The 27,887-nt window shown below is 38.8% G+C and overlaps 1 protein-coding gene across 1 annotated transcript in view; it reads left to right on the top strand.

Moving 5' to 3' along the window:
* The first annotated feature begins 9,943 nt into the window (after positions 1 to 9,943).
* The window catches only part of LOC103623740 (pulmonary surfactant-associated protein A), an 18,290-nt gene continuing 346 nt past the window's right edge, over positions 9,944 to 27,887 (top strand). Inside the window, exons 1-6 of the mRNA XM_017746459.1 lie at positions 9,944 to 10,913; positions 13,478 to 13,532; positions 17,869 to 17,956; positions 25,630 to 25,768; positions 26,929 to 27,006; positions 27,610 to 27,887. Of these exons, the coding sequence (XP_017601948.1) occupies positions 25,645 to 25,768; positions 26,929 to 27,006; positions 27,610 to 27,887 (480 nt within the window). The 5' untranslated portion in view covers positions 9,944 to 10,913; positions 13,478 to 13,532; positions 17,869 to 17,956; positions 25,630 to 25,644. The remainder of the gene's footprint in view (positions 10,914 to 13,477; positions 13,533 to 17,868; positions 17,957 to 25,629; positions 25,769 to 26,928; positions 27,007 to 27,609) is intronic.

Raw genomic sequence — 27,887 nt, 5'->3', positions numbered from 1 at the left:
CCTCCCTGAGAGGGAGATTTGCCATCCCTGCAGCCCTTTCCTAGCAGGAGAGCCCCTGGCTGTGCCCAAGTGAGGCTCACCCTCTTGAAGACTTCAGACACTTTCAGATGTTGCAGCAAACTGCTCAAGCCTCTCAGAGCTGGCAGTGTAAGGGAAGAGGGAACAGCATGCTCTGGCTGGGAAGTGACGCTTACACCTGGTGTGTGTGTGTGTGTGCAAATGGTGCTGGGACAGAGGCATTTCTACATTTGTCCATTTGAGTCCACGAGTGCCAGGCAAATACCTTAGAGCAGGAGCAGCAATGAGCAGAGCATGTGCTTTGTCCCAAAGGGAGGGCAACTTGCAGTGAGAGCACTTTAGCAGAAAGAGCAATCATGGCATAACAGGCAGTCAGGGATTGCTGAACACAGGCACACTGTCTGAGGCCAAGGACAGCCCCTTGAGCTCCTGGTTATGAGCCTTGGGCTTCGTTTGGGGTCAGGTCTGGCCTGTGCACTAACAAGTGCAGCACAGTCTTTCTCTAGCCCTGATAAGCACCTGTGCCACACTCCACATAAGATATAAAATCAGGAGCTATACAGGCCTTCAGATCTTTCACAGTCTTCTAAAAATCTACTTACACAAAAATGTCCTTTGTCATTTTTTATCTGTACTCTGTTTAGTACTTTTATGACTCTGCTGATATATTCTGCTGTGATTTTTCCAGTGCAATTTTCCTCCCTGGTAGAGAGTTAAGACAGTTCCTAACATGACTAGCTAAAAAAAAAAAAAAAAGAAAAGAAAAAACAATGGTGTTTGGAAGGATGCTGTCTATTAATATGCCTTGTAATTAGTATGCCTTGTAATTAGTGTGTCCTGGATCTGTGTCCAAGAGGCAGAATTCCATAACCATTCAAATAACCTCTTTGACTGGGGAGAGTTTCCTGTCAAGGCAAGGGATGGGGGGAAACCAAATGCTGGGGGGTTTCCCATTCTATTCCTTAGCCACTCAGGTCTCTCAGAAAAAATGACTCACGGATCAGTTTCCTCAGATCAGTGACCATTGTCCTCTGCCAGGAGACTTAGTTGCCAGGACAACTGTTGCCAAGACATGCTGGTTTTCCTAGGGAACAATTTCAGCGTGTTATTTCTGTACAGCAAATCATCTCCCATGTCTATTGTTATACCCACGTGAGAAGCCATCAGAGTTCTAGCTCCTTGTGGAAATTGGGAAATGGTATGAAGGGAAAACAAGTCCAGTTACCAAAGGGGAATTTGTAGTCCTAGAAGGATCTGCTCAAACTTTATGGTCTGTCAGACTGTACATGTGCTCTGCAAACAGAGGTCCCAAAGCCCAGAGCTGGGAGCCTCTTCAAGCCATGAGATCAAAATGAATTCCCAAGTTTACAATATTTAAAAAAAATATTTCGTTGGAAATGGGATAAGGTCCTCGGGGATATTCTGCACTGTAATAAATAGCTATATAGGCTCTTATGATTGAGTACAGTGGCTGTGATCAGCCATTGCATGTGCTGAAAGCAACAGGTTCCACCACCTCACCCACCCTGGGAAATATTTTTTGGAATGATTAACATGTCCTCAAAAGACAATTCTGTTCCCTTTGAAACTGCTTGTGAGTTTTATATCACCTGAAAGATTGTCTTAGCTTCACTTTTTTAGTGGTATAATGTTAATGGCATATACACAAGCAGTAAAGAATCTTCCTTGTTACAGATGCTTTTAAAGTTTATCATTCAAAACTTTACCACTCCTGTACTAGTTTCCAATTTTTTTTGCATCAAATTCTTTTTGTTCAAGAGGAAAATGGTTTTGATTATTCTATTATATTAGATGAAATTCAACTGAATGGCTGTAAGCTAGTTAAATAGATAAACTCCCCTCTTGAGAAATACAAGGAAATTTAACACTATTCTTGTCCACCAGAGGTCACTTACAGGCCACTTTATTTATTGGTGGCTGTGCTTCCACTTGCCTAGTTAGCCTCTGTTGTTTCCCCTATGGAGTACTTTTGGATCAGCTGTTGAAATGCAGGTCCTGAAGACCCTGCTAATGACTTTGAATCTTTTCTAGAATCGTTAATTTCAAGAAGCAGCAAGGAAAACTCCTTATAGGGACTTTATTGATCCCATAACCTCGGTGGGTAATCTCAGTATCTACACCATGCTTCACAAGTTTTGCTGTGCACATTAAAGGATCTTGAGTGTGAGCCGACTCTACCCTCTATTACTAAATCTACAGGGGATTCTTATCTGGATTCTTATCTGCTCAGTCTTAACAAAGCCTTTCTCAATGTGCCCTTAAGCTGAGAAGCAAAATGTGTTTACAGCTTCTGATAGTTAAACTGTATGTGGATGTCAGCTCTTGCATGCTAGTGGAGGCTTCCGCTTCATAAATTTTTGCTGCAAAATGATGGAAACCTCTGAGAAATCTTTATGTGACAGATCAGTTGTCAAATGTGAACAACTCATCCAACTTCGGTAAAAGCTGCCATTCTGCATCTTTTGTTGCAGCTAGAGGGAAGAGCTGGAAATCAGAGATGGTGTTTCATGAGCCCTTAAGCATCAAGACAGCCTCATCATGGCCTGTGTTTGAAGAAGCCTCAACAGAAAAGAACACCCTTCCCCTTACAGCTCATTTACAGTAGATGAAGGAGAAGCAAAGGAAAAGAGAGAGAATATTCCTGTTCATCCAAGTTGAATGAAGGATAGAAATTCCCCAACAGTGTATAGACCCCTTTAGCCCAATAATTAGATAACGTGCTCTGAGCTTTGTATGAATGGCATTTATTTTTGTTTTGCTACTGTTTGATGGCAAGACTTAACCACTTCTTGCCCAGAGCAATATAGTGCTGAACAGTTCAGCATCGTATACCTACATCAGCATCAACATATTTTTGTATGATTCAGTTGAGTAAATACCAAGGTGTAAACTCAGGTTTTATTATGGAGCACAGTAATTTATCTTTGTATGTAGATGTAGTGGAGCAGACAAAAACCTGCAATATTCTGTCTCTCTAGCTCCCTAATTCTTTTGATACGGGGGTAAGATCATAGATATTCTCAAGTATAAAGATATGAATATGCAAAGATTTTACACTGTGCTTAGTTTTCTGGTAGCACTAAGCAATGCATTCTTTGCAGGAGTCAGCCAGAAAGCTGGGTGAAAAGTGCCTGGTGCTGGATAAAACCTTTTATGGAGTGAGTGATGTCCCATACAGATACATTACAAATGTATAAGGTAAAATCCTTTAAAGCTCCATGAAGTCAAAGAGAGAAGTTGTTTGACTTTATAGTCAAACTTCTACAATGTAAGTAAAGTAGAAGAGCTGACTGGAAAAAGAACAGCATCTTGATGTTATTTATCTTCATTCAGAATCTCATGCTTTTAAAGCTTGCACCTCTTTTACCTCAGATGACAGAAAATTCAGTCAGCAAACTTTACGAAGAGGAGGAGTAGCTCAGTACAGGTGTTCTTAATAGTCAGTGTTCTGAGTGAGGAATCCTGTGTGAAACTTTGAATCTCAAACATAGCTTCCTCTGAATTAAGCAGGTTGTTTGGGTTTTTTGGTCTAGTCTGCTTCAGAACTGTCTCACTTTTTTAACAGCTTCTGTAAAGATTATGCTCAGCCTTGCAAACTGTGTTATTCCTGTGGCATTATTCCTAGTGAGTCCTACTATAGAAATTCCCTACTCTCTCACAAGCACTTGATGCTTTTACCTTGCTCTTAATATACCAAGCAGTCACAGGACACTCAAAGATTTTATCATGAATGAGGGATGACTATTTCTATGAGATAGAAAACAAAACAGAAAGCAAGTGTTCATGTGCACAGTCCCTTTGGGGGGCTGACAAGTCAAAAGAAATAGACAGAGAGCTTCAGCTCTGCTCCATCCTTCTTATTGTGCAGAAGCACAGATGCATGGTAGGATGCACAGGCAAGGGATAAATCTCTACTAATTGAGAAGAAAATGATCCTGCACGGGACAGCTTCCATTTTGTATTTTTCTAAGAGCTCAAATTACGCTCCCTGTATGAGCACCTATTAAGAATCGTGCTTCATAATGCTTGCTCTGAGTTTTTTCTGAAACAGGGTTATTCCTAGAGTTTTGTTCTTCAAAAGTCTTTAAACCTGTCTGTAATTGTCTCAATGAAAAGTTTGAAACACTTTGTGAACTCCTGGTTTCAGAATAAAAGCACTCTGATGGTCTGACATCAAAGTGAATCAGTGAGGTAGCTGTGCATTTCTATCCAGTGCTTTAGCCATATATTCTTTTGCAAGTGTCTAGAAGCTGTCACCCTGTTATGTTGTGATGAAAATAATTGGATATAGTTCCCACTTCTGTTATTCCCATATGATATTGCTGCTGGTGAAGAATACTCAAAACTGATGGCTCCAAAGGAGAGTCTGAAACTTCAAAAGCCAAGTTTTCTCCTGTGCTGAGCTGCTTCCATCTCCAAGGAAATCTGCAGAGTTTCACTATATATTAAAGAATATGCAGACACAAGGCCACTCCACCCAAGGAATGGTATGCAGAAAGAAGGTACATTCAAGGATCTAAATAGTGAGGAACTCTGTATGCAAACTTGGAATCAGAACCAAATAATTCTGGAGGAAGAGAAGGCTGTATAGAGATAAGCAGATAGAAAAAGAAATTACAAACCCAGTGAAGAAAAACATGTAAGAGTTTGTGAATACTAAGATATCTGCCCTTATGATTTATATTTGTCACTTAATGCAGAAATTTACAATAGTCCTGTCAGTTTTGTACATTATATAAACATGCTGGGTTTGACAGAGTTTAGTAAAATTTCTGCTGTGTGGAAGAACTATGTTTCAGCAAGATGGAGTCTTGACCTAATGAGAGCCTAGGGGTGGGGAAATTGCTGACAATCCTGTCTGCTTCATACTTCTGCTTTTGCAGGGAAGCAGCCTCCAGGGAAGTTCAACAGTCATACAACAAACCAGACATTTTTGTGGGTTACAAGGTTACAAGTTGGGTGCCGTGTGTTGACAGCACATGGATCTCACGTCTGCTTCCTGGCCAAAACAGCAAAGGTCAGCATGGAAATTTCAGCTTCTTGTTAAAAAAATCCAACAGATCTCTAGTTCCAAATCTCTTTTTAATGATGTTGGCTCTACAATGTTTTTATCAAATCATGTCTGATAAGTAGCACTGCCCTGAGCTGATGTGTTCATTATATTTTTAAAGACACTAAATTTGTCCTAGCTCTTGAATAGGAAAGATACAAGGCAACCTGACAGCCTATAACTTCTCTCTCTGAAGCCACCAGAACAGAGAATAGTAGCCCCAGAAATGGGATCCTGGACAAAACCCCTCCTGACACTGCTGCAGGGATGGAGAACTTTGATTTTTAAAGCGGGAAACATCTAACAGACCTTACTCTTGGTAAGGAAATTTTGTGCAAGGAAAATTGCTGAAACATCTCTTCCTCAGGATTAAATTTTATGCTATTAATTTTGCAGAGCTACTTAGCACACACTGTTCTGGCTCCTGTACTTTCCACGTCCACACAATGGTAGCATGGCCAGCTGGACAGTGCCAACTCTGTCACAGGAAAGGCACTCACTGCAGTTAAGCAAGCCTCAAACAGACTTCCCTCTCCTAGGTTATCAAAAAATGCATCCACTGACTGAATAAAGGGGAAAAACCTTACAGTCAAAACTCGGTGCCTGCAGTTGTGCTGATTCTTTAGTTGTTCATTTGTACTGTAACACAGCCAGCATCTGCCCAAGGCTAGGCGAAGAGCAAAGGGCTCACTCCTGATTGTCGTATGCAGCCCCTGTAAATAGGGGTGGGAATACTGAGGTAGGCAATCATTAGGATTGTGCAAGATGGAGATAAGGCAGTGAGCAACCTCTTCCCAAAACAGAGCACAAAATAACAGCTTTTAGTAGAAATGTGGAGGATATACCTTTTTCTTTTGTCAGGGTTGCTCCCTTGCTAAAAAATTAGCTTCTGTTCCACTTCTTCTCTCCAGCATTCTGTTGTGCTGACTGCCAGGCTTGTAAAAGTGTTGGTAAATAATGAGTTCCTTTGCTGGGTAAGTGTTTGAGTGTACTGAGGCCATGCAGCCTTTGCAGGTTGATGGTTACATGATGGTTAGAAGGGACTTTTGTAGGCTGCTCCCAGCAAGCTGACGAGGGGGACTGTCAGGAGGAGATAATCCCACAGTCTAACAGCATTCTGTCCCTGCCTAGTTGGTGTGTAAACACAGGTTTCCTACTACTTAACTTCCACAGGGCTGTCAGGTTCTCAGCTTTTGGGCTGATGACCAAGAGCTGTGATCTCCAAGACTAGATCTGGAAAAAGGACTTCCTGCTGTCCCTTCCAGGTTCCCTTCTCTGCCATTACCTGAATTGGCTTAAAGCATATTTTAAAGAGAAAAAAATAATTACCTGAGACCTCTGTCTTCAAAAAGGAACTCCCAAACCAGTTACCTTCAAAATATACATTTCTGGGCATCTTTTAAAGCCCAATTCTGATCTCTGCTGAGATTATCTCTGTATAAGTCTTAGGACCTGAAGACTGTGATTAAATCCACACAATAGGATTCTCCACATGGAATTCTCTATCCTTCTATAAATATAAGCATGGATTCCAAAACCAGTTTTTTTCTTTTTCAGCTCCCTAAGATTTATTCAGTTTTTGTGAGAAATTTGGTGCATTTTGCTTTTTTTTTATCTAAACCAGTGTTGGAGCTGATTGTCATTGATTGCTTTGGAAAATGATTTAATTGCTAGGAAACCCTGCCACCATTTTGCCAAAGCATAAACAGGCCCTTGGGCTCTTCTAGAATAAAAGGTTAGAGCAGTCATCCTGGAAAACTATGGAGGCAAATAGATTTTAGCTCTTGTCAGGCAAAACCAACAGAGATTTGTGTGAGGTCGAATCTCTGTAGGGAGTGGACTTATCTGAAGGCTTACATTTTGTTTTATTGCACCATTATTTTTAGCTTTCTCTTGTTACCTTCAAGGGAGACACCAGCAATGTCAACTTCCCCAGTGTTGGATAGTTCACATAGTATAGAAAATCAGCAGAAGGAAATCCTTACAGAGCAGTTAGGAACTGTCTGGAGCCCATGAAATTGGATAAGAAATATACACCAGGATTCAAGTTTGTTGTACAAGTTGGCTAAATACCTTCCTTATTTTATTTTAGTGTGTGCCATTTCTCCAGACTTTGATGGGAGCCTAATGGAGGAAGCACAAAGAAGTATATAGAAAAATGGTGCTCCTTAACCTCTGCTTTTTATCCTAATTATAATGTTCTTACAGTAATATTCTGGTGATTATACTCTATATTGTACCTTATCAGATGAAACCTGACAGGGGAAGCTGCTCTCTGTGGGAAATATTTTCTGAAGCTTAAAATAAAGAGAAATAATTGAGGTGAGTAGCAGAATTCATGCTGGATTTGATTTTTCTCTTGTTACCCAAATCTGTCAATGAAATGGTGCTTCCCTAGGCTTCTTTTTTTGACTGGTAGAACTGGGAGAAATTAAGACTACTTGACTTTAGTATGTGGCTTATTTGCTATAAAAGTTTGCTAGCTCACGTTTGTGGTAGTTTAATTTGGGGTTTTTTTCAGTTAAACACAGAGTGCATGGGGTATGATTGCCTTACATTTGACCCTCATACTGAAAACAAGGGCAATCACTCTGGTGCAGCTTGTCAGAGCTTTACCTTATGATGTTACTGTCTGTTACTGCTGTTCTGCTCAGAGAGGGCAGCAAAGGATTGTAGATCTTTTGGAATACAAAAGGAGTTCAGCTCTGAGATGTAATCCTGAGGAGAAATGTATCTTTTTAATATACAGGATCTGAAAGGAGAAATAGGAGAAGCATTCAGATCATTGCTGCTTAAACACACTTCACATTTTGTCCTTTTAGCTGTGGGTGTTTGCAGGTAGTGGAGATTCTAAGAAAAGCACTTAATCACTTTGAGATTAGCAATTGCAGCAACCCTGATTGCTGTGAAAAGAAGAGTCCCAGCAGAAACACAAGGAGCTGTTGAGGATTCATCCTCAACTGGAATATTGTATGACTCATTTGGCATGAAGATAAATGCTGTAATTTTAGACATACAACGAACAAAACACTGTAATTAATTTGTAGCACAGTGAGATTAATGACTGTTGTGATACGAGGTATTTTCATTAGACCTCAAGACTTTCAGACTCTTATAAGCTTGGTTGTTTCTTTTCAGGTTTCAATATGTACAGATACAATCAGGGGCTGTATGACACGGTTCCTACACTATCCCTTTTGCCTGAAGACAGGAGTGTATTTCCCAGGTAACCCCTCAAAATAGTGTAAATGGAGAAATTTATGAAATGGCTCTGTTTGATTTGTCACAGAACTGTAGATTTAACAATGATTCTTTTTCATCCTTTCAATGCCTGGGCTTTCACTGCTGACAGTAAGAAGTTCAGGTAACACAGAAAAACCTGAAAAGAAAATTTATTCCTGCCTGGAAGTTCAGTGCAGTGGTCCTGCAGTCAGTGTCCTACTAGCCAGAGATGGTCCCAAAGGTGCAAAGGGAGAACAGGTACAGAGCTATGAGCATTTAGCAATACTGTAATTTTGACACTCCTTACCATCCCTTTACTCTTGTTTCATGCCTCCTTCAATCTTTCATTTTGTCTTTTCACTCCTGTCCTTCTCTTCTGCCCCATTAGCCTTTTGTAGGCTCTGCACAATTTCAGGAAGCTGAAGATGCTTTCTGCATTTATTATGCTACTCTAGACACTTGGCTTTTAATAAATAAAAAAATAATATTGTACATTTTCACAGCAGCCCATAAAATAGAGATGTAACGAGATTTTAATCTGATTGCACCATTTGTACTCTGAATCACTTCCTATTATATCCTTCTAAATTATTACTGCCTTTTGTTTCCAGGGGCCAACTCTCAAACCAGAAATCATGGTTGCTAGAGTTGCCTACTAATCTGATGGTTATAACTTGATTGCTTCATACACTCTATGCCCCAACAGCAGAATTCCCCCAAGGTAGGATTTGTTAGGTAACTTTTTTCATGCACTGCTGCAAACAGCAAATAGACCCACAAATGCTTTCTGTCATGTGATAGAACCAAGTCACCCTCTCTCCTAAGTTGTTAAATCAGTTTCTGTCCAAATTCTTAATAAGTACACATGAAACTGTATATTTTCTTACCATATCCTGTCTGTGTTATCATGTATATACCACCCACCCTGGAATTAGATACTTGCTTTTCAATCACAAAGAAAGTCTCAACATTTTCACTTTAGATGAACTATGACATCAAATTTCAGTGCCATATATTGATATTCTGCATAGACATTTTCTGGTCCACATACTCTCAGTGTGCCCTCTGCAATTCCATGGTTGAAATAAGTAAAGCCAGCAGTATCTTTCAACAAACTGCTTCAGAGAGGAATCCTCAATGTTGCAATTTAGCTCATTTTCCAAATCATATACTGTGATGAGTGATTGGAATACAGCTGAACCATACTGGCTTTCTGGTTTGAGAGAATGTGTACCTCTGCAACAACATGAGGGCATTTATTTCACTGGATTTTCAGTGCAATAAGTAGGTGTAGTAAAGGCTTTTCCATCAAAGTAATGCATTTCCAAGCAGATGAAGCTTTCTACAGGAATAATTCAATTTTCCTGAGATGTATTTATTTTCCTGAGGGTGGGCAGGGGGAAGAGGAAAGGGGAAGGAGTCAGCGTTTGGTGCTCTCTTAAAGCACTAAGAAAACATAGTGGGAGAAAAAATTAGGAAACATTTGAACAATTTTAAGTTAAACTCTAGGTGAAGAATTGACAGGCCTATAAAGTTTTCCTGGAAAAGTTGGACCTTCAGAAATAAAAGGAACTTTAGAACCACAAGGAGAGAGAGGAATAAAAGTAGAATATAAAGTAAGAAAGTAAGAAATAAATTTCTCATGTTTCTATAATGTGATTTTCAACCTTTTAGCATATTCCCCAAAAAATATTTGTGTTAGTGACTAGTATTTCTATAGCATCATTTGAGGAAAGGTGTGATTTCCAGAAGCATGAGGAGCAGAAAAATAAACCATCTGTTGTATAGGAGACGAGTTGCCCAGCAGAACTGAAGGAAGAAAGTGTCTGGAATGAGTCACTAGCTTGTTGTTTCCTGTGAGTGAAATACCAAGCTCTCTATCTTATGTTATAAGCAGCATTTTTTATTCTTTGCCTGTTCATGTGGCTTTTGCTCCAACTTTAATTCATTTGAAAATGCTCACATGTGTGTTTTGCCTCTGAGAATTGGGCTTTTCCCTCTGACCGGAAGATGACTCTGGCAGCCCTGAGAATTCAAAGCCTATCAAAGTGTTCACTTGGGTCAGAGATAAGGCACTCCCAGTTGGACAAATTCCCTAAACAAATCTGCAGTGTGGCCTGTGATTTCTGCTCTGGAAACCAAATATCTCTTTCATGGGGCATCAGATTTCTGGAAAGCTGAGCATCTTGGAAACAGGTGTTGTGTGGTCGTTTTAATATAAATTATTAAATAACAGCCTTGACTTCCACTTATAGTAACTGATGACTTGCAGAGACAAGTAACTGCTTTGGAAACAAAAGCACAGGTTTTGGAGGCTGAATGAAATAGACCCAAAAAAGGTAAGGTCCAATCATTTGTATGTTTACTTTTTGTCCTGGTAAAATGATGGATGCGGTTGTGCTGGAGAAGGGGTGAAAAAGAGTAGGTTGAAACAAATATTGCGAATTTCTCTCCTGTTGCTAATGGATAATGGTCAATATTTAAATGATTTCTCACTGAATACAACCTTCCTGACCTGACCTGTCAAACTTAAAGGACTGCTTTGCCAACTTACAGGGCAGGGGATGTTACATGGACTGCAGGATCAGCCACTGTTCTCCAGGTACTTGTGCTTTAAGCATTGCATTGATATTTCCAGGTGTCTGTTTTGTTTGACTTCTACAGAATTCTGCCCTACTACTTCCAAAATGCCTGTTTATAGTTGGTATCAGCTGCTTCTGAAGTACAATAAATAACTAAAGCATAATCAATATCTTGTATAATACAATTAAAGTTCCCATTTGTTTCTAGCTTTGAATTTAAAGAACATCAGGAGTATTGCTAAAAACCATATTTGTCTCATCTGGAAAAGAAGGAAAATCCCTTTGGGCAAAGCTGGAAGCACACTTGCCTTTCCTAGGAATGAGGCTGAGAACACAGCTTTACAAGGCTTTTTAACACCTTCAAAACAGGCTTCTGTGGGGATATCTGGAGAACAAACTGGAGGCACGTTCATGTATCTGAATGAAAGGACTGTAGTTTAGAAGAACTGAAATGATGGAGAACCAAATAATCTAAAAAATTAAGATTGCGCAGTAATACAAGACTCTGGGGAAATGTAATGTCATTAATTGTTTGTGAATTGTTGAGTCAATGAATCTAGGAAAACCCAAAGTTTTTGTTCCCAGTTATGTGGTTGATACAGCAGTTTGTTCCCTTAAAAGTGGCCTGGAATAACCAGAAACAGGGTGTATTTATAATTGTTCTCTCTTTGACCTTCAGTTTTGAATCTCCTAGTAAAATACAGATTTCTTTTGTTCAATCATTATGAATTAAAATGTGTTTATTGTAGTGGTATCAGGGTAATAAGTTATGGCATGCTCAGCGGGTTGGTGATTCTTTCTGCCTGAGTTCCTCACAAATGCAGTGTGAGGGAAGCATTTTTTACTAATCTTGAAACTAATGAAAAATATTTCTCTATTCCCTCTTTGAGGTGAGCTGTAAACTTGGAGAGATTACTCTCCAAATGCTGTTTCAGATTCATTCTTTTATGATGTAAATAATGCACAGCACATACAGTCCTGTGTTTCTTCAGTATTTAGTGATGCCTTTGCTCCTGGGGCACTTTTATTCTAGTTCTAAAATTGACAGATAATGATCACTTAGAGCCTAGAGTGGTATTTATCATCTGAATACAGAAGTCCACTGCAGTAGCTACTGGCATGGAAATAATTTCTTTTTTGAAGTTTCAGCTATTTTCATGCTGTTCTTCCCATGCGATGGGAAAATGAATTGTGCTGTAACTACAAAGAGGAATAAAACAGTAAACCAGTCAGCCAAGTTGCTTTGTGTGCAGTAGAAAATCACAAGAGTACAAGGTGATGTTTTTTGGCAATCTATAGGCATCAACTGAGGTACAGGAGATATAAATCAAGATTTAGATGCAGTGGAAAGCAGAAAATTTTTTGTCTTAAATTAAATATAAAAGCCTGCCAGTGAAATGTTCTCCAAGTGGAATTTAGCTCATGCAGAAAAAAGCAAAAGGCCTTATTTATGTGATAGGTCCTTAATGCCAGGGAAGTGGTCCTACAGGCTTTTGTGATTTTCTTGATGGGAGCTTCTTTCAACTCAAGTGAACTACAAAAACAGAATTACAGACTGTATTAACTAGGAATGGGTGAATATCATGACAACAAAGCCCAATACTACAAGTCTGGCAATTAAGAAAAATGTTTTCATTGAAGGCTTTAAGTGTTTAACTGTGGAGGAATAGATTTTCAATTTGTCTTCCACTTAGTTTAAGACTAAGCTAAGTGCCTCTACAGAGAGAAGGATTGTGTCTACACTGGCAAGTTATGGACCCATGGGAGCATAGGAATGTATCTGTACAGAGGAGTATTTGATGCCCCACTCTTCTGGTTTATAGCTGTTATTTTCACTGCCTAATTTTCTGTCTACCTTTTTAAGTAATGACATTTCTTTTCTCTGCACTAGGTTATACAGGTACAGCAAAAAAGCAATTACTGAAATTGGTAAAGGATATGAATTTTCCAGAGTATGATTTAGCTGCTGATCTGCTTCATGTCCTCCTTGTGATTACTGGCAAAGTATCTTTGCAGTTCTCAAGTGAACTGCATTCCTTTTCTGCATTAATTGGTGTCCTGAAGCTATGAAAACCAGCATTTTAAAAATTTTGCCTGGAAGTTTTTAATCAATATTTATTATCTAAAAACACAGGAAATTATGTAATATTTATAAGATGTATTTGAGTTTAGGGATCAGAGATAATTCAGTCTCCCATGCATTCATTTGGAATGATTATGTAAGTCTATTTTGAGACTGTATCCAGAAACCACTGTGAAATGTTTTGATACCATTTCATTTGGAGCTGGACTAGGAGCAGTGAAGTGTTTTGCCCCCAGTGCATTGGCCAGTAGGTTACAGTGACTAAACTACTGATTCGAAAAAAAACCCTGGAGTAGTATTTTGGAGATATGAATGGTTGTTTTATTTCAACTGGTTTTTTTAGAAATACTATTCCTAATTGCCATATCAGTCACTTTCTCAAGAGTTCAGTTCTGAAGTGTAATTTAGACTGATTTTTACATTCTTTTTCCTGGCAAATCTCCAGTAGAGTTGAGAAATTTATGAAGCTTCTTGTACCCTTAAGTTAATGTTTATTTTCAGAGAGAACTGTGCTTCATTCAAATGGTATTCATACAAACCACAAAATGGTACGCAGGTAAGTGCAAAAGTATTCTTATGCTAAACACTTTGGAAGTTCACAAAAGCGGAGTGGGAAAACATTCCTATTGTACGCTCAGTTTCAAACAGTCCAAAGTTATCAGATAATTAAATTTTTAACCAGGCTGTGTACAGGAAAGGTGTATTTGGCCCCAACAAGGATTGTGTCTATAGAAAACCTGAGGTGCACTTCTGGAATCTTCTTGAAATAAACTCCCATTCCTTAAGCCTTTAGGTTTCATTCTGGTGTCACTTCTCATTTCCAGTATTTCGTGTCATGTAGGTTTACCCTGGTGTAAACCATCTCAAGGGAAAAGCTCCCCTCAGGGTGACACTTCCTGGGCAGAAGGGAAGCTGGCAGCTTCCCTTCCTTTTGAGAAAACCAAACTCTGCTCTTTATGATGCTGGTGGAAACCCATCTCTGCTGGAGTTGCCCTAGAAATGCAGCTGTGCAAGTGAAAGTGTAGCTCTGTTAGTCTGGGCTTACCTGGTAAACTGTCCTGTCCTGAACCAGTGCTCAGAGGAGCAGAGTACTGCTGCTGGAATCTGAGACCTTGGAAGGCCATTGTGTAGGAGCAGGCTGATCTCAGGCTGGACCAAAGTCCACAGGGTTGGAACCACACCTAGAAACAGAAAATGAGCTCTTACTAAGTCATATTACTTGAAACTTTTAAATTCAGGAAGGTGATATCATATGTACCCTAAGTTTTGACCTTTCTCAAAACCGATGTTAGGGACACCTTTTCTTTCTTGAGGGACACCTTTCTTCAGTAGGTGTTAAAGAGTCAGTTTGAAATTGTGTTCTGTTGTCTTCCAAGAGGCTTAAATCGGCATCCCTGACAACCACTTAATTTTGCATTAATTATAAACTAATCTGTACTAATCTGTACTTGCTGTTCTATCCCTGATTAGAACCAACTCATATAGTACTCATATGACCTCCACAGAGCTTCTAAGTAATTCAGGATGAAAGCAGCATTTTTTAATCAGCTGCTGGGTTTATCTTTCTAAAACACAATTTCAGGTTAAGTAGGCTCAGGAAGAGCTATCCTGTTGCATGTGAGAAAAATACAATCTCTGAAAAGCTCTTTTCCTTCTCTTTAGTTTTCAAGTGGCAATTTTTGGTGGAAACTACAAGGTGCAAACAGGAAGCCATTCAATCAGTAGCAACTTGTACTTACTGCTTTATTTTTTACTTATAACACATAAATATGGGGAAATGGGTGGTTAACTTATGCTTAGAGCAGAGAATTGTGTTCTTTGCTGTGGCTCATTTCCTGTTGTGAGGGCATCAAACCCTTGGGTTAAACATGCAGAGGAGAAGCTTTATGCAGTGTGACTTCAGCACTACCGAATGGCTTCATTCTGTGGCTTAGCACCTGGGGGACATAAGGAGTGAAAAATCATTCCTGGGTCACAGTTTGGCCAAAAATGCTCAGGGGAATAAATAATGCAGGACTGCCTGGAAACCTAGGCACAGTCTTGTGTCTCTTTTAAGCTCTCTGCCAAACCTCTCAGCACTAGCAGCATGACTGGATACTCTGTGTTCTCTCTAGCAGGAATGACTTTTTCCTGAGGCACCTGCAGTTAAAATATCTTTTTATGGCCTGTGACTCTGGTGAAGATTCAGACATCAGTAGCTTGAGCTGTTTAGATCAGTGCTTCAGGGTAGACAATTGTAAGAGCTTTTTCCTGGCTTTCTGGTTTATGACTTCAGCTAGTGGGACAGTTTGTCCCTCAGAGCTGAGCTTGTGAATTAATGCTGCAAGAAGCTTCTGACAGCTTTGTAGTGGGAGGAAGACTCTACAGTGTCTAACTGGTTGGCATCCTCTTCCAGGGTGTTTAAATTCAGATCAAATTTCAAGTAGCTGGACTAAATACACAGAATGTGAGAGCAGCAGTTGACCCACGTTTAGGTGTCTGATTTGAGAGTCTGAGATTGCTACGTTGGGCGCCATGCAAACACACCTGCACCAGCTCAGCAGTACAGCAGCCTGAATTTCAGTGTTTCATTGCATCTTTCCTTGTCAGGCTTTCTGGGCTTACTTGGGAGGGCCCTGAACAGAATATCTCCCCCTTCTTCCCACCTGCACTGTTCTGCTACAACACTTGGACACTTCTGCCTTGTGCTTCAGCTATGTACAGAAAAAGGTTCTATGCAAATTTCCATCCTGCCCCAAGAATTATACCCAAGCACATTTATGATTCAAAGTTTTCTTTTGATGTAAGAGAAGCTAAAACACACAAGCTGCTTTAGCTGAGGTGGACACAGCATTTGACCAAATTTAGTTGGACATCCTGAAACCTCTTAAGCAAAATCATAATGCATATATTAGTTACTATCTTGATTATCTCCTATCTTGCACTTTATGTATCCAGTGACACCTCTGTAAAGGTGTCCCACTCTGAAGTGGTTTGATCAGTACCACATTGCCTATAGATCACACTGAAGTGGTTTGATCAGTACCACAATGCCTACTGATCACAGCCTTTTAACTTCTCTATCCCCTTACACCCTCTCCATCCTGCCTAAGCAACTACATGTATTAACAGAAGCAGGGTAAAGACAGGAGGAAGTGCTGTACTTTTTAAATCCTTTTACATCTTTACCTTTTTATTCTAGAGCTGAAGCTAAAATGAAAAAAAAGGGGGAATTTATGGAACTTCCTAAGCCTGCTAAGTAGATCTTTTATTTATGCATCAAAAACTAGTGGAGCAAATATTATCTTGAAGCCTCTGATTGTCCTGTATGGGCTGTTATTTTCTAGTACATGGTATTTTGCCTCAAGCTGCAATTGCCACCCTCTGGAGAATCTCATCTTTCATTTTCATGAGTGAAGTGCATTTCTAGCTTTTGTGACTAATGGTGAAAAAAGTTAAGAGCCTTTCAATTGAAAAGTTCTACAAGCAAAGTGAAAATGTTCGTTTCTTTATAACACCATGTTTTAAATTCTGTCTTAAAGCAGAACCTGTATTTTTAATAAGTGGGGATTAAGTGTTGGCAACAATATGGTAGGACTGGATGGCAAGAAAAGCAGTTATCTCATCACACAATAGCAGTTGCAAAAGCTATTCAAGAAATATTTCAAATGTGCTTAAATGTATTATATATCACTTCACTGGAAACTATATGTTACACTCTGTCTCAAGCTACTGGGAGCTCTCCAGTGGTTTCTAGTGCTGCAGTCCTGAGGTTTGCTTTTTGTCAAATACTCTCAGAATAGTTCTGGATTCAGTCTTTATTCTGGCCAGCTGTGGGAGTTGTTGAAAAGTATAATTGTTTACATCATTTATCTCTGTAACAGTCACAAAGCATGTTCCTCAGGAAGGGTAAAAAGATGTAAAAGATGGCAGTTATTAAACAGTTGGGTCCCATTTGTGTGGGAAAATAGATGCTAGAGAAATGTAATATACTACTGGCATGGTAGCACTGGTACCAAAACATTTCGCAGCACAGTTGTTCTCCAGGTTTTTAAAACTAAATTTTATAAGTTAATACTTAAATTCCACTTCAGCTTTAGAGGATTGTCCATGGGAACAATGGAAATGGCCTGACCTTATGGAAGAGGCACTCCATTGTACCAGTAGGCTGGGCTGTGCACAGGCCTGAACGCAGGCACAGCTGGGGAAAACCTGTGCTGCACGTATTTTCTAGCTTGGATCCCTGAGATGGTCTGGTAAGGCAGACAAACAATGAGACTACTTGAAAAATAAGCATATTTGAAGTGTTCTTGTGTAGACTCCCACTCCTGAGAAACAAGCCTATTCCAGTCTGCCTAGAATGATTCCTCAAATCCAAGCAGAGTGCCAAAACTAATTTATAAAGAAATATAATAAATATTATTTCATTATACTACAAAAGATATATTTTATACTAGAATAGGTAGCTGAAATGATTATTAATAATTGCGTAGAGTTTCTCTTGTCTTACTAACAAAAATAGTGTTTAATCTTCAAAACTACATATAAAGCTACTATAACGGGTGTAAGGGGTGACCCCCATGGAATAACAAAATGATATTTTATTAGTTAAGTAATTGACATTCATGGTTATTACATTTCTCAGAGTTATTAAACATTCTCTTTGATTTGTCATTCAAGTTAAGTCTGCTGTGTTTCAATAACCTACTAAAAAATTTCAGTTTGAATCATTTTGGCCTCAAGCAACATTCAAGATCTTCCCATCTCTTGAGAGAGAATCTGTGTGTGTAGAACTCTGCTCATTCCCATTTGTTTTATCTCTATTTCTTTCAGTCTTCATCTGTTCCTTGTTTTTATCTATTAGATGAACTTCAATGGGCTTTAAACAGAGCTTTTCTTGTTTACCCTTGCAGGAATCTTCCAAGAATATTTCTGCACTGAAGCCTCTGCAATGACTTCACCTTACATGGTTTCAAGTCAGCTCAGATGTATCAATAAAAGGTAAGGAGATTAATCGGCTTCCTTGTGCACTTAGAGCTTTTCCTTTGCATGTCAGCACTTCATCTCAGTATGGCTCAGTGCAGCACCACTGGCTTCTGTCTAAGCCCCCAGCCCTGAGGACTGAGCTACTCCTCTGGGGTTTCAGCACAGAACCACCACGTTGAATTGCAGGAGCTGGGTGGATGCAGCACTGGGCCTCAACAACCCATCAGGTGCTCAGGATCTCTGCTTTTCAGGGGACTGAAATGATGAAGTGCTTTACTAGCGGTCTGCTATAAAGGGTTCCTCTGCTTTTGCACGAATTAGAATCTAAAAATGTGCCATTGCAAAAGAAGCAGACTCTGTATGTTAAGCTCTACGTGCTTCCAACAACACAATCAGCTAAAACATAGAGTATTTTGTGTTCAGTCTCCTGAAAAATTCTGTGGAAAATTGGAATTCTGTAATACCTGTTATCTTAATTTTCAGCTCATAATAGCAATAAAAACCATGATAGGTGTTGTTTCCTGGGAATTCATTAGCAGTTGTGTCCCTTCAGTAAAATACAAAGGAGCTTCATTTCACTGTGACCATCAGACCTAAACAGCAGCTTGATGAGTTTATTATTTTCTTCTGCTACTCTGTATTTTCTGCCATGTGTTTTCAACAACAAGTTTCTCCTAAGGACTTTGAATTTCAATTGCAAATAAAACATTGACAATGCTTTTCGATACATATGTTCTAACACCTATCAATGAGACATTATGCAGCCATTTCCCAGCAATAACAACATAATAAGAGCTTGGCAGGATTTTTTTTCTATCAGCAGGCTAGATTATTTTAAATTGATAAAAAGAGCCAGGTGGCTATTTATAAGGGCAAGATATGAATTGCAAGCATACGTTTCCAAGGCGATGTTGGCCAGTGGCTGCTCAAGCATAAATTGCTTCCTATTATGACTTTGGATAGGAGGTACATGGTCCTGCTCATCTCTATGGGAACACAAAGTGGCAGGACACCTCCAGCACTGCTCTTTGCACTGTTTCCAGTAAAAGAAGGCAATACTTGCTCCACTGTGACACACCTAATTGACACTGCAGTGAGTAATTTCGTCATGTTGTTGAACAAGGATTAGGAATCATGTCCCATCCTGTTATTTAGTATTCCCCTAAAAGGGCTACTTGGGGCAGAAGATGCAAGGAGGAATTAGAGTTGGTAATGTGGCCTGCAGGATACAAAGGTGAATTGATCTGAGGAAAAAACCAGGACTCCTCAATGCTTCTAGGAATACCATCTCTCTAAACTTTAGTTATTCTAGCTCTGAAACGGGTAAGAAACAGACTTGAAGACATTACAAGGTTGTGAATTTAGAATGAAATATTTCTGGTTTCTGTTTGTTTATAAAAGGACAAGACAGAAGCTGATTATAGAGTGGCTTAATTTTTACTAAACCTGGATAAAGAATAGGGGAGGGAAGAAGGGGAAGAGTGCTTTTCCTGCCCAAAGGAAGGAAGAAGGCTGAGTCTCAAAACCTGTTTTTGTCAAAGCAAGAAATGCTTGATGACACCTTTGTTTTAATATGCTCTGGTTGATTTTCTTTTTTTTTTTTTTTTTTCTAGGCATAGAAATAATGGTTCAGTCAAAATGACTTGTCTAACAACTTGCCTACCATTTTCACAAAACCCAAGAGGCCACTTAGCTGATGTCTGTAGCTTAAATCAATTATTTCAAGTATAGGAGAAAGAAGGAATGGAATACAATCTAAAAGCAAAGGCCAAGTAGTTCTGTTAACATCAGTTGAAGTTGTAGGATTTTTGGTAGGAGAGAACCATGCCTGGTTTTTTAAAGAAAGCTCTGAAAATCTGGTCATCTCTTTTTTTCACAGCATAGTTTGAATTGCTTCTCCTAGAATAGAAAATAGATTGATAGATTAAAAGGGGTGTGGGGTCTGCTTGAAGCCTTTCTTTTTTTTCATAAGCTTATGCTTTCTGTACTTTGCAAGAACAAGACTATGCAAGGGCTGTTCAGTTCAGTCTGGTGAAGCCTGCTTTTCAAAATCCAATACTCCAAGCTCTGTTCCCCATCTCTGCTGTCTTCCTTTTGGAAACTCAGGATCTATATTCATTATTCCTCTTTTTTCTCCATCCATCTGTGTACACTTAGACCTAGAAATCTCCTCCCTGGGATCCACTTCCCAAAAGAACAGTGCATTATTAAGCTGACAGCATGTGTCTGATGCCATGTTTTCTCATAAATATCAATAAGTCTCATCAGCAATTGCATTTTGTCTGATGCCATGTTTTCTCATAAATATCAATATAAGTCTCATCAGCAATTGCATTCTTTCTGTAAGATGCTTATCCTCAAGTTAAAGTCTAGGACACACATGCAGAATTTTCTCTCAGTATTAGCAGCATGGTAAAGTGCCACACTCGCTACATTTTTCCTCCCATTCCTGCATCCGTGCACTGTAAATAAGCATACAAACTATTTTATCAGTGTTTCTTTCTTCTTTTCCAAAGGTGGGGGACTGTTGAACTTGACAAATTCTTGTTTGGTTTTTTGTCAATAATTAAATTGCAGGTGGGAAGGAAGTAGCACTTCACCTACTGGATTTTTTCATGACCTAAGAGGTGACATATGTTTAGTGCCCTGTATTTCTGATGAGGTTTTAAGCTGATGCCAATGAACACTCTTAAAACTAATTATAGACACTTAACTCTGTATGATTTAAATCTCAGGAAATAGATACAGTGGAAATACTAGACAAATATAAAAAATGACTGTTGTTTTGAAAGAGGTAAACATGGAGAATTGACCACACCTGCTTACCACACAGATGCTGTGCCAAGGACACACACAGAGAGTCTCTATCAGGAACTCGCAGCACAGTGACACATTTAAGATTATGGTCTCACAAACTGCGAAAATAAACTAGCAAGGCTGTGCAGCACCATTTTATGTGAAAAAGCACGGTGTAACTTTATGCAGATCAGGATATGGTAAGTTATCATAATTGGTTAGTTATCAGCTCCCCTCAAAACAGCAAAATGTGTTTACCTTGTATTCTGAAAATGAGAGGTTTGAAGGCTGTATAAAATTAGTTCTGGTTTTGAAACCCCCTTGCCAGTTAGTTTTTTGAAGGTAGCATGCAGAGCTGCTATATAAAGAAGCAGTCTTTTTGGGTACATGACATCTTGAAAATCAGAGTACTTTTTTCCCCCAAGTTCTCCTTTGCTGATAGTTGAGCAGGCCATTGCAGGGTTTGGGTTTAATTCACTGGCAGCACAGCATATTTCATATTATTATGGCTCTTCTTAATGATAGAAAGAGGTATGCAGTACCTGGGGTCCACTGAAACCATTGAAGTTCCCTGGCTGAGTTTTGTGGGTGTTTCCCAGCTAAAGGCCTTCAGCCATTACCACACAGGTTTACCTGCAAAATTGTGGATTCCCATCCATGTAGCTATTCTACAGGGATGCTAGGTTGCAGAAAAAATATTTACTTTCTTCATTGTTTGAGTATGTTTGTTTTCTCTCATTCTCTGCTGCGTAACTAAGGAAAGTATATCTAATGACTAAGTAATCTCTCACATTGGATTAAGCTTTAGACTTCTTATCAGATTCCATTGTGTAAGTAAAATCTGGCTCATGGGAGAACAACTGTTGTCAAATGTATCTTTCTTCAAAAGTTTTGGTAAAATAATTGATAAGGTTTTCCTAGATCATAAGCCATGTTTTGCTCATGCCACACTTTCCTGAATGGACAGAAATATCGGCTGGTGGGGCTTTGCTGATCTCCATGTTTAATGTTTTCAATTCTTTATTTAGTTGTTTTATAATATAAACTGTCTTAGGTGGAAGAAACAGTACAAATCTTCAGAGACCTATCACGTTCATGTATTAAAGTTGCTTGTATATTCAGTGATGCAGCAGAAACCCTTACAACTGTTGCAGAGTTGCCTAGAAATTGGATTGCTATGAGGTTGTGTCCTGGTAACATGCCCAAAAACTTGGGCACCTAGTAGTTTAAAATACTGCTTCTCAAAATATGGATCCATTAAGTTCCATCTTATCCTGGAACTGAAGAAATTTCCTATGTACCCCAGAGGTCTGCTGCCATCCAGAAACAGAATTACCCTCGTCTTTCAGTGTGCTGAACTGTCTGGTATCTGTGCTATTCTGCAACAGGAATTGGAACAAAATATTTTATCTGTTGAGTACTGTCTAATCCACATCTTATGCACTCAACATCTTTTTTTTTGCACCTACCTCATCTGGACTACAGGGAGAAATAGTTTCCATTGGTGGGGTGAGAGGTTTTGTAAAATGAGTCACCTGCATTTAAAGCTCTGGTAGAGGAAGGACTTGAAGTTAGATTGTCTATAATGTAAATTTGTGAGTGTTAATTGATCATTTGCTGAAAAGGATGCCTGATATGTCTCAGTTTGCTATTTGTGGGGTGTTTTGAGCTGATGAACAGGCCATGCTGGGCACTTTTAACTACAGGACAAGGCTCAGAGTTGTGAATGGAAGTGGATTTAACTGCCTACACTACTTCTAAGGGGAATCCTAAGTGTATCTTCTCCTTTGGTATTTTATCTTAGCTAGGTCAGCCAGTTGATATTAAACATCTCCCTAACTACTGAACAGGGAGCCTAAAGATGTTAGCTTGAAGCTGTGAATCCTGCTGGAATTATTCAGAAAGAATAACACTATAGTTAGGGATTACGACAAAACAGTTTTTGTAAAATGCAAATGAAAAATAGAAAACATCCTATCCTTAAGAGACCCCAGTATAAATTGACAGAATGCAGAAAAGCTGTAAAGCTGAGGTATTTCTTCTATCTCTTAGTTAAGGAATTGATGTGTTGGCTTGCTGAGGTTTATAAAACAAACTCCATCTAGGATCAAACACTCTAGAAGGCATCTGAACCAGAAGTTAAAAGACCCCAATATTTATTTCTGGAAAACCAGAGGAGCAAAACCTCTGGTTGCTTTTTTTTCTTGAAAATTATATCCATTTGAGAATTCTGTGCATGTATGCAGACTTTTTCCAAGATCCATCTCTGACCAAGAGAGGATCAGCTGTACCCTACATGCAAGAGAGACCAGAAGCTCCTGGAAACACTGAGTATCCTAGCACATAGCCAGAAAATTATATTAAGGTAAGGTGAGTACATCAGATACAGAGAGGAGAGGTAAATTTTAGAATTCTGATTACTGGTTCAGACTATCTGGAAGGTACCAAGCTTCCCTAAGGTTTACCATGAGTGTATCTTTCCTTTTACAAGAGCCTCTGGTGGTCATCTGCCATTTTTTTGCTTTTGTAAAACCAGCAATTTTTAAAAGTGGCCTAGAATTGCCGAAAGTTACTTTACATTTTTTTATATATTTTGTGTCTACAAATGTGGGGTTATCTGTTAGTTCTAGGTTGTATTTTCTACAACTTTGGCTTTCTCATCAGAAAAAGAAATGTCTCAACCCTTAAAACTGAACTCAGTATTTGCATAACAAGTATGTGAGCAAAACTAAAAAAGCTCATTCGTGGCCTCAGTATGCAGTCTCCACTTCAGCCATATCGTTTAACAAACATGACACTATATAAAGGGGATTTGTGTGAACTGCTTTTTCATTGCACTTTGAAGCAGAAGGGTAAGTTGAATTTCCTTTTAATAAATCACAAGGAATTTCAGCTAGAAGGCAAACCCGTTCCTTTTCATTTCTGTGGTCATATTTACATTCTAAAATTAAATTTCCCTTTATTAGTAATTTTTTTACTTTGCTTATACTAGCAATTTTAGTAGATAAGGAGATGCCTGAAGGACACTAGATAGTAATGACTGATGAAGGTCATTAAAACTGGATTAAAACTGAAGAGCTGTGTTTTTTCCATTTTGCTATATAACTGATCAAGAGTCTGACTCTGCATCATAATCCAATTATGAGCTGGATGCAGCAGTCCATTCAAATGTAATTCCCTGAATGATCATCACCAGGCAAAGGGTACATGTTGTAATTGCATTTCCTTATCTCAAGGATGTAAGTATTCCTAGCCACCTAAGATAGGTTTCTGTTAGGGTCTTTAATAATCTGCTCTCTCTGAGTCACTGGCCAGCATTTTCAGAGGCATCTGCTGACCTTCAATAGAGTAAAGGATAAACAACTTGAGACGCTTCAGATTCAACAAACAAAGCTCAGCAGCACCTTTAACACTGCACATGAGTTCTCAGGTGGATTTGATTTTACACTCTTTAAAGTGGAAATTCTAGACCATGTGGAATAGATACTGCTATTAATTACACAGATTCCATATGCTGCAAATTTATGATGTAATTGAATATTCTTATATTCAAGGGTATGTCCCATTGGATTGACTTTGATGAGACATTCCCCTAGAAAAACAAGCTGGTGTTGATGCAGATAAAGAATCATCTCAAAAGTCTTCTAAAACAAAGTCAATCTGGAAGAAATAAACAATGTTTTTTTCTTTTAAAAGCTCACCCCATTTAATGAATGGCACTAAACTTGTATTTTGATTCTGAGTGGCATATATACTTTGCAACAAATACCTTGTTATAGCTGATGAACCTAGGTGTTAATAATCTTACAGCATTCAAGCCAACCAAGTTTTTATTTTAAATTTTAAGTGGAGTTAGATTTAGAAAATACTATGTATAAATGCTGATTTTTTTTTTTTAAAGATGGAAATTTTTTAAGAGAGAGCAGTCCAGGATCCTCTCTAATTTGTGCCAATAGAAAATTGAAGTAATGGATATTGAGTTATTTGTTCTGTATGAGTCAACACATGAGAAATGGATACCCATTCTGGCATCTTAAACCTTTCTTTATATCTCCTGTTCGTTTAACTGAAGGATGTCAATAACTGGGTGTCTCCATGCCATAGTATTTCATAGTCCTTCAGGTTTAACAGCTGCACAGCACACCCACTTGCTCTGCTGTAAACCCACGATGTGTAAAGTGCTTTTTAGTCTTGCTATCTCAGCACTAAGATTATAACCCTACTTATTGTTTTAGCTGTAAGGATAAAATAAGATGAATAAGCTTATTACCAACCAGCAAAATTGCATTTTCTACAAGATTAACTCTGACATTTTCAAGCTTGTGGAATTTTGTTCAAAACAGGATAGGAATGTCAATTGAGCTATAAAGTTTTTCCCACGTGTAAAACAGTATCAGTTTATGCCAAATAAATGTGCTTAGATAGTGTTGTGCTTTGACAAGCTCCAAAACATTACAACTACCACTATAACAGATTTGCCTTTCAGGTTAATATCATCTGCATCATTGAGTGATTATAGTCCTTGCAGTCAACTAATGCCTTAAGTGTGATCAGTTACAGTTGAGCCTATCATTTCTCAAGGATTAATCCAACAAATAGTCAGTGACAGTGAAAGGGATAATTTATCTTCACTACTCCCCAACGTGTGGCTATCATCCTGTAATAAGCATATCAAGTTTTATCAGTCAAGAAAGAGTTTTGTGTATAAATTACACAATGGTTGCAAAATAAATCTGGGAAATCTCTTACATCCAAACTCTAGACTTTATTTAAACAAGGAAATAATGTAAATTTCAAGAAGGCATGAAGTGGGGGAGAGTGTGCAACTGTATAAACAATGCCAACAATTCCTTACAGAATCACTGCCTGACAAATGTGTGGGTTTTTTTCAGCTGGCCTGAGAAATCATGTTGTCTTACTCATCCTACATACTCATAGCACTGGCTGCTTTGTTAGTGACCTGCCATGCATTGAGTAAATGTCCAGAAATGTCTGGGCTGCCTGGTATCCCTGGAAGAGATGGGCTGAAAGGTAAGCAAACTTGCCTTTTTTGCAACAGATCCTTGTTACAAAGGCTGCATGACTAGAAACAGACAGCACAGAAGGACACGTGCTCTCAAGGGAGCAGCTGTGTTAAGCAGAGGGAGGAAAACACAACGGCGGAAATGGACAGTTTAATTTTTTTTTCTAAAAACCAGTCTCCTCTCTCTTTGGGGGGAAGAGGGGAATTGAACAGGTTATCAACACACTAACATGTAAATATTATATATTTATATAAATATAATTGGGTCTTTGTAGTGCTTTTCCATTGACTTACCAAGGGAATAGCTTGAGAATACCAAGGGAATTGCCTCTTTCACAGCAGAAGTTTTTTCTTAAAGTATGAAGATAATGTTATTTCAATACAAGGCTAAAGCACTATCAAAATTATTCCCAGACTCCCTTCATTAGGTCAAATATGGGTTTTCTTAATGGATTGTGAAGTGCAGTAAGCGTTGCAGTGTTGTAGCTTGGGAATGCAGCAACATTCTGTGCTTCTACATTGCTGATTGTTTCAGCTGTGAATAGTGAATCGTGATCATGGGAGTACATTAGTGACTCTATTCTACATGCGGGACCTCTGGTACCTATGGAAAGTGGCATGAAAAAAGAATCTACCTTTAGAGTGGGTGCCCATCTTTAGCAACCAGTGCTGCATGGACTCTCTTTCACACAGTCTATTCAGAAACCTCCCTCTACCACTGTTTATGGCTCCCATTAAAGTAAGATAAACATAAAGCATACACCCGGCACATTAAAAAGAAAATCGTATGGTGCCGTAGGAACTTTTTCCTCATCAAAGTATCCCTTGTGCCTGTTCACTACCAAGTAGTAGAATGAAACTAATTCTCTTTGGCAAAGCCAGTGTCACAGATATAAATAACAAAAGGCTTCAAACCTGTAAAGTTTCAGTCTCTTCTCTGCAGAGGAGAATTATCAGCATTTCAGAGGATTGGAGGTTTTTGGTAGTTTGCTTTAATATAGATTAACAACAATGTGAAAACATACTGGAAAAATTTTTATTTTACACTTGCTGATGTTAAAAATACATTTTCAAGTTAGTTCTGGAAAATGGTTTTGTCCAGGGGATTGTTCCTATCAGCAGAGCCTAGTTTTGCTTGATTGTATAACTTTTATTTTTATCTGCACAGGTCTATCTGATTCTCTGGACGCCGAACGCCCCAATGCTTCAGTAAATTTGAAACACCGACTTTTCCGACTTGAGGCTGGTAATTCTTCCCCTTGTTACTTTTTCAGCTCATAGTCAATTTTAAGTGCAATAGGCAAAGTTAGTTACAGAATCACAACTTGCAGGAAAGAAACTGCATTTGAAAATGATACTACATCCCCAAACCCCATTTTCTCATTCAAAGCAGGGGAAGGGTTCATGGGAACTCAGTTTTTACCACATTGCACTTTCATCTATCAGCAGTCAAATGTTAAAGGTGATGAATTGTTTTGTGCTGAAAAGGGATTTACATAACAATTTATCATTTCCCTGTTTCCCTTGCTCAAATCTGAAGCAAACTGATCTTCTTTAGAAAGTACACAAAGTATAACAGGGCTGATATTTAGCAGCTGTTGGTGGGACATCCTTGTCTTGGAGACAAGGACAGGGGGTCACAGGCAGCAAAATAATATATTTGGTGAACAACTAGTGTGTAAATAAACAACAATGGGTAAAATTAAAGCTCTTTATTCCTCTTCATCCTTTGCTCTCAATTTTTCCCTCTGTTCCTCTTAATAGTTTTAGTATTCTCTTGATTTCTCTCTTTGCTTTTACATCAGTATGCTATAGAAAATTTACAAAGCTAACTCTTTTCATGTTTCAGTGCTTGCTTTGAATGGGAAAATAAGAAAAGTAGGAGAGAAAATGCTTGCCAGCAATGGGAAGAAAGTTGACTTTGCATCAGCACTACAGTCCTGTGAAGAGGTTGGAGGAACTCTTGCAGCTCCCAAGAATGAGGAGGAGAATATAGCTATTATGGACATTGTGAAACAGTATAACCAATATGCTTACTTGGGCATTAGGAAGGGGGAGACTTCAGGTCCATTTAAGTATATAAATGGCATGCCTCTGAATTATAGCAACTGGCACCAACATAAGCCT

This window comes from Corvus brachyrhynchos, unplaced genomic scaffold (genome assembly GCF_000691975.1).
Source record: "Corvus brachyrhynchos isolate BGI_N302 unplaced genomic scaffold, ASM69197v1 scaffold279, whole genome shotgun sequence".
Taxonomy (NCBI): Eukaryota; Metazoa; Chordata; class Aves; order Passeriformes; family Corvidae; genus Corvus; species Corvus brachyrhynchos.
The sequence above is the reverse complement of the archived record's forward strand: the minus strand, read 5'-3'. Positions and strand labels throughout refer to the sequence as shown.